Source organism: Hoplias malabaricus, chromosome 9 (assembly GCF_029633855.1).
Source record: "Hoplias malabaricus isolate fHopMal1 chromosome 9, fHopMal1.hap1, whole genome shotgun sequence".
In the NCBI taxonomy this organism is placed as follows: domain Eukaryota; kingdom Metazoa; phylum Chordata; class Actinopteri; order Characiformes; family Erythrinidae; genus Hoplias; species Hoplias malabaricus.
Window position 1 is genome coordinate 591040 of NC_089808.1, and position 11461 is coordinate 602500.

Below are 11461 nucleotides of genomic sequence, written 5' to 3' on the forward strand. Positions count from 1 at the left end.
AGACATGGGGCTGCACCTGTGTAGTATGTGCAGGAGTTCACTGATCTCTCTGGAACATTACACGCTCTATTCACAGATGGGCTTAACTCTGACATCACAGACTTTGTGCTAGGAGGCGGGCAGTGTAAAGTCCGTTTAATGTAAAGTACAACTGCTTTGAAAATGAAAATTCACTGGAAATGGTGTGATAGACAATTACAACCACTTTAGCCTCGTCTGAACTAGCCCAGGAACTACAACCAAACGGGTGCACAACAGCACCATTTCAAACAGGCTTTGGACTGAACAATGTGCTCCAAATCATTATTATAAGATGCATGTGATGCTCAATGGAGTAGTGCAGCTAAACACCTGACCAACATGGCACCGACACAGATGAGTTAAAGTGCCCTTCAATCCAATTTCCAGTTGGGTCTCCATCAAAAATGTACAAGTTTTGCACGAGACACCCACTGGGGACTTAAAAATATAAAATATTAATAAAAATTAGGCTCCGGTGCAACATTGAATTGAGGAACAGATTTGAGCGGGATCTTTTTAAGCTTTGATCAAAAAAATAAAACCTTCGTATCAGAAACATTACGCCTAACCCGTGTTTAAATATTTATTTGTTGGGGCTTCTGTGCTGTCGCCATCATAGACTTTGTTCTTAAGGTTTTAATAGTAAAGTGCCTATTAAATTAATTTCCTTTAATTATAAAAAATAAACACCTTATCCATTGCTTTGTTTATCTTCAGAGATATTCTAACTTTTTCACCTCTGTCCAAAGGGGTGTTTTTGCTCATTTTGGGTCTTTTTCCATTCAGTTTTTTTGCACATTTTCAAAATTCACAAAAAACCTTATATTGTTAATATAGAAAACCCCCTACTTTCTGCCAAATTTTATACAATTCTATTCCCACTGAACTGTGATGAAATTGTTGAGATGTAATTTAGTGAATCATTTTTGCTGAGAATGAGCACTGGACACTAATTCGAGATGGAGCGGTACGAAAGGGACAGTGCAGAAACTAAACATCAAACCATAACTTCACCCGCTGCGTCCTGCACCGAGGTCTCAACTTCAGTTAGTGTCACATTAATGAAGCAGTCCGTTATAAAAAGAAAATCCTCGTGTGTGTGTGTGTTCTAATTTTGAATTCTAATTAAATCCAAAAACCAATTTTATAAACGTGAACGTGGAAACGTCTCCTCAGAACAAGCATTAACCCAAACCCAAAGTGTAGGTACAAATACTTTACAAAGTAAAAGATAAGCCACTCTTGTTTTTGTAAATAATTTTTGTTTTATTTGAAACTCAAGAGTGAGAACCAGTTCAAAGTGGACTTAGCTGCTGCTCTGCTTGGCAGCCAGTCTCTTGTCTCTCTCCTCGGCAATGGTCAGGCGGATACCCTTTCCACGAGGGATGGACACCCATGGCTTGTTGCCCTGGTTAAGAGAATCACAGTGTTATAATCAGCACCAAAGACAAACGTCCTTCTGGATAAAGCTTTAGACATTCTTTTTTTTATATTACACATTGTTTGCTAACGATTTAAAACTCAAACCACGTACGCTATTGTTTTAAATCTTTCCACTTTGTTGGAGAAAGGTCCTAATTCACTGCAGGATTTGATCTTTGAAGATCCTATTGTTCTATCAACAGTCGGTGTGAAGTAACATTAAAACCACGCCTGTAAAAGTAGTCATTCATCTGTTAACGTTGCTCACCTTTCCAATGACGAAGATGTTAGAGAGCCTGGTGGCGAAACTGTTGCCAGTGCTGTCCTTCACATGCACTACATCAAAGGAGCCAGGGTGCCTTTCTCTGTTGGTGATTACACCAATACGCCCCAAGTTAGCGCCACCTGTCACCATGCACATATTCCCTGTAAGCAAAGATAAAGCATAACATTCAGCACAAATTAAACACAGAGTACACTTCAGTACAGTGACACGGTTAGATACGGCCCTGTTTAATGGTTCATGAAATGTACACGTATTAAGATGAGACTGAAACAATTACACAACGTTTTGTAAAACTGTTAATAGCCGTCAATGCCACATGAACACGCTACAGAACACAACACGGCAGAGAGGCCCTCTATTATATAACGTGTCTGAGAATGTGCAACTTACAAAATAAAACTAGGTGCATTCCTATTTCAAACACGAATCAACCGTCACCGTCAGAATAAAATATTAATTTTAGTTTTCGTTATTTAACGTGTGTCCGATTCAAACGGTAAATGTTCAAACAACAAACAAACAAAAAGTGGCTTAAAAAAATGCAAAACAATGTCACAAACATTCATTATTTCCACATCAAACCACTACTGACCGGTGTCAAACTTGATGAAGTCTGTGATTTTGCCGGTCTCCAGGTCGATGCGGACGGTGTCGTTGGCTTTGATGAGGGGGTCAGGGTAGCGGATGGTGCGGGCGTCATGGGTGATCAGGTGAGGGATACCCTTGGTGCCAATAAGAATTTTCCTCACCTTGCACAGTTTATACTGTAAACAAAAGCAGCACGAGACAGAACCAGAACTTAACCATCAAGTTATTTCAAAAAATAAAGTCAAAAACATTCATTTGCCAGATCTCCCTCCAACACACGCTGGTGGCACAAAAAAAGACTCAGGGCACTATAAGCTCACCTTGGCCTCCTCGTTGGTGATGCGGTGGACGGTGAAACGCCCCTTCACATCATAAATCAGCCTGAAGTTCTCTCCAGTCTTCTCAATGCTGATCACATCTGCAAACGCACAAACCACAAAACTGTGAATCAAAAACTTAACCCCCTTACAGTCACTCAGACCCTGATATAACTTTCTCATAAGACTCGTCTTTGACACCACCAGGTCCTGACAATGAATCACAGCAGATTTAATATCCTCTTGGCAACACTTTGCAAACTCACACTGGGTGAATAACACCACCTCCGGGAACCCACTGACCAAGTGTGCCATGCTTCGAAGAAAGACATTCAACTGCGCAAACCCCCGTTAAACTGGCCATCAAAAGCCCACATTAGTAACACCATGCCCATTATTAAACACTCAAACTCAACTTTAACAGGTGACCACAAAAGATAAGCATGCAACTGCTATTTGGTAGTGATGTGTCGGTTGCAAATGAACCAATTCAAAGAGCCAGCTCTTGTAAGTGAACGATGAGAGCCGGTTCCCGTCTAAGACCAAGCCATTTTTTTTCTTAGGCTTGTCATTCAATCAATCAGAGAACAACAAGCAAAGGTACAAATCAGCGAAGGGTTATACCACCAAGCAGGGAGGGGAGGGGTGGGTGGCCGGATCAACCCCTCCGAGCTGAGACACGGTTTTCCTGAATGCCAGTCTGCCTTCCAAAATATAGTTGAAGAAAATGTTAAATCAGTTAAATGTGTGTTGACAGTTGTGGTTGTTTTAATCACTACCGTTGAATGCTGCTGTTTTGCACTTTGCAGAGTATTTGTTTATTTTATTTCCCAGAAATGGATGATTATTTGGGTTCCATTGGCTGTGTTTCAGAGTTTACAAGTGATTTTTTATTAAGGTGTTTAAATAAAAATCCAGTTATTTATACAATTGAATGTGTGAGTGCAATCAGTGAGTTATTACAAGACAGCCATAAAAACAATTGGCCATTACAACACTATTATTTTTAATATTGAACAATAATATTTTGTCCATATCGTCATGTAAAATGTAGATAATATTGTTCTGTACCAGTGGAAATAAGTGGTAAAACAAAGAGCCAGCTCCCCAAAAAGAGCCAAAATTCCCATCACTAATATTCGACACTAAACTAAAACCACTACATTTAAATTTAAATTATAACTTCTGAGTTCAATTACGAATCAAATATGTTTTAAAATTCTTCAGTGTTATGAACACAAACTGCAGCCAGGTCAGGGGTCAAGACCCAACACTAAACTCTAAAATAAAACAACACACAGCACAAAGGGTTGAAACCTTTCAATATTCATATCCTGCCACTGCTTCACGTGCAGTCGCATGAAAACTATCACACCACTACTGATAGTTCTCACACTCTGGTCACCTCTGCAAAGCCTCCACCTATTCAAGCCTCACTGTTTAGGATTGAAAAAAGGCTTTGGCTTTTACATCGATTAACATACAGCAGGGATAAAGCCGACTGAACGAACGTCTTATTGATCCAACTGACTACTCATCGAAGACTAGCGTTCACACTCGAAAATACCACATCTATGTGTAATGATCACTTTCTAAAGCCTGTATCAATAAACCTCTGCTCTACGCCGCAGGTTCTCAAACCCTGATCCTTGAGTAGCCCATGTGCAGGTACATGTGTGTGTGTGCGCGCTGTTCGGTAAATTCCCTCTAAAATCTAACAACATAAAAACCAACATTACACAAATAAAATACATTTGAGCACTTCAGCACGAATAAATCACAGAACCCAGGTTAAAGTTGGTAAAGTCATTACAGCTTTAAAATCTGAGAACTTTCATCTGTACGTTCAAACAGGTCCAGTGTTTATATCACAACTTACCCATAAACCCAGCAGGGTAAGTGATGTCTGTGCGGACTTTGCCGTCGATCTTGATGAACCTCTGCATGCAGATCTTCTTAACCTCATCTCCGGTCAGAGCATACTTGAGCCGGTTCCTCAGGAAGATGATGAGGGGCAGGCACTCCCTCAGCTTGTGGGGACCGGTGGAGGGGCGAGGAGCCTGGAGGTTCACCACACCAGAGTCAAGACATGCTTCAGATCACATTTTCAGACAGGCAGAACAACAGAGGACTTAGTTACTCACAAACACTCCGGTCAGTTTGTCAAGCATCCAATGCTTGGGCGCTGCAACGCGCTTCAGGTGCTTCTTCGGTCCTCTGGCCTACAACACAATAAACAATCATCATTTACTTCATCAGAGGTAACCCGAGCTACTCCATTTCACCCCAGCTCTATTACAGTGTTGTTTGTGGATAATCCTCGGCTAGTTTACTGATGTACTCTATGAGGCCGGTGAAGCTAACCCAGGACATTTGTACATTACACTCAAGGCTTTCAATTAAGTTTCACACACGAGATCAATTTACCAACGTGTTATTGCTCTTGTAATGTCCCGTTCCTCTTTAAATGGATGAACTAGCTACTTAAGGAGGAGCGAAAGGGTCATAGAAGGCGCTAGCGAAATAAAATTCGAGTTTGTGAAATGCCAGTTACATGAAATATAGTTATTAAAACAAACAGGCGCCGTGAAAAAGACTATCTCCTTTACCTAAGCGTGGAGCTAGCAAAGCTACGAGCTCTAGTTAGCCACGGAGCTCAGCCAGAGCTCGGCATCAGTGCATAAAGTTTAACCGCTTTAAACGGTCAACGGAGAAACATCGGGTCACAATATGTGCGCTTATCGTCACATAAGATGCGCAGATATAACATTTTGACTCTTCTGTTGACTATTAACAAACAGAAACGCTGATGATTGTGGATAATTCAGAAGAGACACTGAGAAAAGAGCCTGCTCACCATGTTGGAGTCTGCGGGAAAGGGCCAGCTACTTCCTGTGAGAGGAAGATAAGCTCAAACAGCGCCGCGGAGCAGCGCCTCGACGTGTCCGCCGTCTCTCACACTGCCCTCTAGCGCCTCGGCCCCGCCATCAACACCGCCCCACGACCTGGTGTTTTTTAAGATATCGTGGAATTTTATTAAATTCCTCTCAAGACAATGAACACGTCGTTTGAGTTTACAAACCAAGACCCTGTCTTAAACCTCAGAATTCAACTGTTTTAGCATTTTTTAAAATTAAAGTGCCTGTGCCTGACTGTGCTGTCTGTTTACCGGATCTGTCTCCTGTCAGAAATGAAAGTGTTCATGGTGAGAATCAGACGATTGGGACCACGTACTTATATAAGGATGAGCACAAACTAATTCATTCATTCACTGTCTGTAACTGCTTTTCCAGTTCAGGAAAATTCCACAGGCAACATTTCAACACCTAGTATCCTCAGTCCCCAAAAGATCCAAATGTGTGATTAATGTGATAACTCAGTGTTAAATATTAAAGCCACTGTACAAACACTTTTGGAGTGTGTTGCAGCAAACAAATTCTACATTCCTGTACAATTACAAAATACAATCAAGTTGGTCCTAGAATTATTGGAAATCTTTCGCTTGTGTGTTTTTCATTTGGGGCGGCACGGTGGAGTAGCAGGTAGTGTCACAGTCACACAGCTACGGGGACCTGGAGGTTGTGGGTTCAATTCCCGCTCCGGGTGACTGTCTGTGAGGAGTGTGGTGTGTTCTCCATGTGTCTGCGTGGGTTTCCTCCGGGTGACTGTCTGTGAGGAGTGTGGTGTGTTCTCCCTGTGTCTGCGTGGGTTTCCTCCGGGTGACTGTCTGTGAGGAGTGTGGTGTGTTCTCCATGTGTCTGCGTGGGTTTCCTCCGGGTGCTCTGGTTTCCTCCCACGCTCCAAAAACACACGTTGGTAGGTGGATTGGAGACTCAAAAGTGAATGTGTGAGTGTGTGTATCCAGGGTGTATTCCCGCCTTGCGCCCTATGATTCCAGGTAGGGTCTGGACCCACTGTGACCCTGAACTGGATAAGGGTTACAGATAATGAATGGATGGATTAAAGTAACTAAATCACATAAACAGATCACAGATTCCTTTTAAGGCAATGACAACATGTCCCAAGTTTTCTTATAAATATCAAACAAAACAATCAGAATTACATTTTCTAATAAATCTTAAATCTTCCCCTTGGAACAGTGTCAAGGAAAAGTATATGCAGCTAATCATGCTGTAGCTTTTCTGATAAGGAAACCATCTCTTGTCAAGTGAAAGGTTTTAGTTTTCATTGCACCACCAACCTCTTCCACTCTTTTCCTCCTGAGTGACAGTATCTGTCAGGAAATTCCAGGGCAGGGAACAGACCAGCTCTGTTTATGGTAGAAGATAAAGCCGGTTAGTCATCCATCTGTTCTGCTGCCAAACACCAGACACTGTGATCCACTCGGGGTGGCTCCAACACACCCATTTGCAGCTTCCTTTAATCTATATCTGTTTAAGTGCTCTATGTGAAACATTACACTGATACTAATTGTAGGCCATGGATATCTCTGCCCCCATCCATCGCCTAATTGTCCCTAAGTGAAAAGTCAGTACGGCACTGACTGACGCGGTAGTCTTAGATGATCACCCACGTGCTGGGGCTAAACTCCTCCTGCCTTCACTGGGACCACTTACAATTATGGGATGTACCTAATAAAAATGGCCGATGACTCAAGTGAATCAAATCATCTTCCAAGACAATCACTGATGCCTTTCATTTTAAAACATTAAGTTCAGATTAAATATTAAAAAAAGCTACGATTTTGAAACAGAGGGGGAATATTTGGCAAAGCATGGATTTATTCATTTGAACATATCCCTGTGTGTAATGTACAGAAGCAATGAAGGGCCTGGTGAAAAGCACTGGGCACCGCAGTGTTGTAGTTGTTGGATAGAGCTGTTTGAGACGGCACTAGGTTCTCTTTTCTTGGCCCATAAACATTTGCAAACCACAAGTGTGCACTAATAAACAACCCCTGCAGGGAACAGATAAGACCTCGGGGACTGAATCTGTAATGGAACTGCTACCTTCACTGATGTCCACTAGATGGCGCTCTGTCGCTTTCCGTCCAGCTCCCCCTCACCGAGTAAATTAGTGGTTGAGTGCCCTGACAGTTAACAAAAGCTCTGATTAAAGACTTTTATTGTACCACAAATGAGCTACAGATAATTTGTTGAACAGCAACAAACACAGAGCAAAACAAATCAATTCTGTTCTATTAAGTGAGATTTATTTTGAAAAACAAAAACAAAACCCAAATACACATTTAAATACAACAGTAATTGCATCTTTTGTAGAAAAATACACAAGATGGAGGAAAAGTGCTAAACAAAAGAGAAATCACCATCAAGGATTCATTCAAAAACTCATTAAACAAAATCATAATCAACCAATTTTTTTCCATTAACACAAGTTTTCATAAACGTATTTTAACTTAGAGACCGTTTTGGAAACAGACAAAAGAGTCTACGAATATCTTTAGGCCTAACATTTCCTCTATACACAAAAAAAATGATTAAACACATACAAATATAGTGCCTTTATAATAGAGGTCTGTTCTAAGCTACTGTCTTTACTTTACATAATCTGCACTGAGAGGTTTTACTACTTTTCACGAGCGTTCCAGGCCGAAGATCAGGCGACACCGCCACGTAGGATCCCTCTGGGGTAAACAGACACGTCTATCATTAATATATTCAACCAATGGAAAGCTGTCTGCCAGATCATGTTCTGCTGGGGTAAACGAGGCTGGCGATGACATGCGTTCTGGAAAAGAGCAGTCCGTCCGAGCACAAGCCGGCTTCAGGATCACCTTCCATTAGGAACCGAAACTGCATCCGTCCACTCGTTTGAACAGAAAGAACAACTGACAGATGGCAAGAAGGCACCAGGTGAAACCAGCCCTCAGACAACCACATCTTTCAGAAGGCGGGTAGCGTGTGCTCAAACGTTCGCTGTTACTGTAGTTTCACACTCAGACGGTGAAGACAGCCACCATAAGACACTTGTGGTACGGCTCGGTCCATGTGTGAATCTCATGACTTTACTCCATGTCTCTGCTGATCTCTGAGGGAGCGCTTGGAGAGGATTAAACGAAATGAATAAAATATCTGAACAACAAAAGGTCTACACTTCACCATGGTTTGGTTCCAGACAAACTCCAGGACAGAGCTTTATACTGCAACCGTGCTTTTAGCGCAGCATCCAACGCATTTATAGAAAGGTCTTTAGTAGCTTGGACTATGAACGTGTGGTCATCAGGACCTCTGCAGCTCCTACTCTCGATCGGGACAGCCTAGAGTACACATGGAACCTTCAAAAGGAAATCAAATATCCATCACATCTACACCAGCCATCAAACAGCAGCTGGAGGACAATAGGGAGACAGTGAAAAAGTCAAGCGGGGGTTTCTTCGGAGAGTCAGCACCCAGCAGGTACATCTGATATGAAGTCAAATTCATTCTGGCCCAGCCACAGCTCCGGGAGTTCATTAGCTCTGTCCAAGCCCAACTCCACCACTAGAGACATCAAGACCTCCTCGTCTACTGGATCCGAGTCTATGATCCCCGCTGCCTGGACCGTCCCGGGGGAACTGATCTGTGCGGGATTCAGAGAAGCCGTTCCAAACCCTCTGTTCGGTCCGCTGGAAACCCCAGAGGAGCCCGCCATGCTCTGGTAGTGGCTGTTGAGCTTCTGCAGCTGCATGGATGCGATGAGGTGCTGGCTGGACTGCAGGCAGAACGGCTGGGGCTTGCCCAGGTTTGGGGAGGAAGTGTGAATGTTTGGAGGGGGGAACTGGGGGCTAGTTTTGCCAGAGCCGGGATAGTGCAGGAGGCTCATGGAGTCACGATCCTTCATCTTGGAGCTGGGCAGAAGCACTGAGCTCATTACCTGGGGGGGGGACCTGTAGAGAGAGGAGAGATGTGGGAGATTAGGAATGGAAAGGCATTTTAATGGTAGACAAACTACTCCTAGTCCAGGGAGGTCAATATTCAGAGTTCAGTCTAAGAGAACGTAGTTGTATCTAAACCCGGACCCAGAGGCATTTCATCCTTCACACTTTACCTTTCTCCACTCCAGTAAATGTTTAGTGAATCCACTCCTGAGTTAGACCGGGTGGGTCAGGACCCGTGTTCTCCCCGTGTCCGCGTGGGTTTCCTCCGGGTGCTCCGGTTTCCTCCCACAGTCCAAAAACACACGTTGCAGGTGGATTGGCGACTCGAAAGTGTCCGTGGGTGTGAGTGTGTGAGTGAATGTGTCTGTGTTGCCCTGTGAAGGACTGGCGTCCCCTCCAGGGTGTATTCCCGCCTTGCGCCCAATGATTCCAGGTAGGCTCTGGACCCCCCGCGACCCTAAATTGGATAAGCGGTTACAGATAATGGATGGATGGATGGGTCAGGACCCTTGTTTGGAACCACACGCTCCAACTCCAGACTGAGTGGAAGTTAAATTACTACAAGTGATCAATTTTTAGCCAAATATAACTAAGCTCTCAGCCAGAGTCTTGTAAATACCCCTCTGCACCTGCAACTTCACACTGGCAAATCATTACTTCAAGGTGGGGTTGCCCAACATGGGTTCTGGAGGCCAGAGTCCATTAATGCTTGACCGGATCCCTGCTCTAGCACACCTGATACAACTCATCAGCTAATGACCAGGGTTAGTACATGTTTTCAAGGAAGGAACGCTTCAAACGGTGCAGGAGCCCAACCTTCTGACTTACCTTTTAAAATTCACCAGGGTTCATCTACCAAGCGTCGTATCGGCAGATTAGCAGCAGCCGTGGGTAACGTAACAGACCCTATTTAGCAGTGATGTCACTAGCCCGTTCATAGCACAAGAAGAGATCAATATTTGAAAAGAGCTACCCATCACAAGCCTATGAATGTGCGATAAAGGCACGTGGCGTTGTCTCATGACCCTGTCTCTCCCTGTCATCCCTCAGTTCCCATGGAGTGAGAGTCATGAGGCTGTCCTTTGAGGCACTTAATCATACGTGCTGCCCCTTTCTCTTCAGAGCGCGTGTGTAGGAAAAAGCCATAATTGCAAAAGGCTGGCATGCAGCTGCAGTGGGCCTCCAGCAAGGAGAAACACACAAGCCCGTCTCATCGGCTCTCCCTGACACTGACAGCTGGGGGGCATTCAGCTCAGGAGCTCTGTGTTGGACCATTGTGTGCATTATTCATCGCCTGGCACAGCACAGTCACAACATACTTAGGCCCACGACGCACAGTCATCTGTAGATGTTCAGAGAAAGGGGGGGTATTTGTAGGTGGTCTTGTGTTTGTCGTTTTCGGGCTTCGACAAAAAAATACATTCCAGACCATGGGTGATTAACTAACGATGTACTTCTAGGTTTTACATAACGTCTTCCATGTGTTACATTTCCTGAGAAATATATAGGAATTGTGTAAAACATATGACTGAAAAGTGTTTGGATTTATTTTATTTTTATATTTAGTTTGGAGAAAGGATGTTATTTTAGCTTCACAGTCAAAAACACACTCAAATGGGTGGCTTACAATGTTTGAGATAAGCTTTGTACAACTTCTCTTTCCCGTTTTAAACTGGTCACGGGTTCATAGAACAATGTACAATTATCTCCAGACGACAGCAGCTCTTCTGTACAAGTTATCATCTGTTTGGGTCGTTTTATGGGCTTTGTTCCCAAAGGAATCAACATTTACAGCCAGCAAAGCCACAAATAAGTCATTGTTTTAAGAACTACTCCACCACCGCCAGCTCTCCCTCAGCCATCAACCGCCAAAACGGCGAGGATTAGCCGTTAGCGGTGTCAGTTACACAACTAATTATCTTTCAGAATAAAGAGCTGAAACACCAATATAGCGGCTTTATTAATAATGATATTAATAACCGTCAACAC

The 11461-nt window shown here is 43.4% G+C and overlaps 2 protein-coding genes across 2 annotated transcripts in view; both read right to left on the reverse strand.

Moving 5' to 3' along the window:
* Nucleotides 1–1263: 1263 nt before the first annotated feature.
* rps4x (ribosomal protein S4 X-linked) lies at nt 1264–5561 on the reverse strand. The gene is made up of 7 exons (XM_066681146.1): nt 5492–5561; nt 4779–4856; nt 4514–4694; nt 2638–2735; nt 2322–2493; nt 1712–1869; nt 1264–1429 (listed from the first exon to the last, which is right to left on the reverse strand). Exons 1-7 carry the CDS (start codon nt 5492–5494, stop codon nt 1328–1330), a joined length of 792 nt encoding a protein of 263 aa, XP_066537243.1. The 5' UTR covers nt 5495–5561; the 3' UTR covers nt 1264–1327.
* Nucleotides 5562–7787: 2226 nt separating this feature from the next.
* Nucleotides 7788–11461, reverse strand: part of cited1 (Cbp/p300-interacting transactivator, with Glu/Asp-rich carboxy-terminal domain, 1) — a 4239-nt gene continuing 565 nt past the window's right edge. Inside the window, exon 2 of the mRNA XM_066681544.1 lies at nt 7788–9481. Coding sequence (XP_066537641.1) covers nt 8998–9465 — 468 coding nt within the window. The 5' untranslated portion in view covers nt 9466–9481 and the 3' untranslated portion in view covers nt 7788–8997. The remainder of the gene's footprint in view (nt 9482–11461) is intronic.

Bases quoted from the DNA above. Each gene is read 5' to 3' on its own strand.
- rps4x (XM_066681146.1), bottom strand. The intron at 4,695-4,778 runs GTGAGTAACTAA...GTGAACCTCCAG, and splicing joins ACAAACTGACCGGAGTGTTT to GCTCCTCGCCCCTCCACCGG. The intron at 2,736-4,513 runs GTAAGTTGTGAT...GTGCGTTTGCAG, and splicing joins TTACCCTGCTGGGTTTATGG to ATGTGATCAGCATTGAGAAG.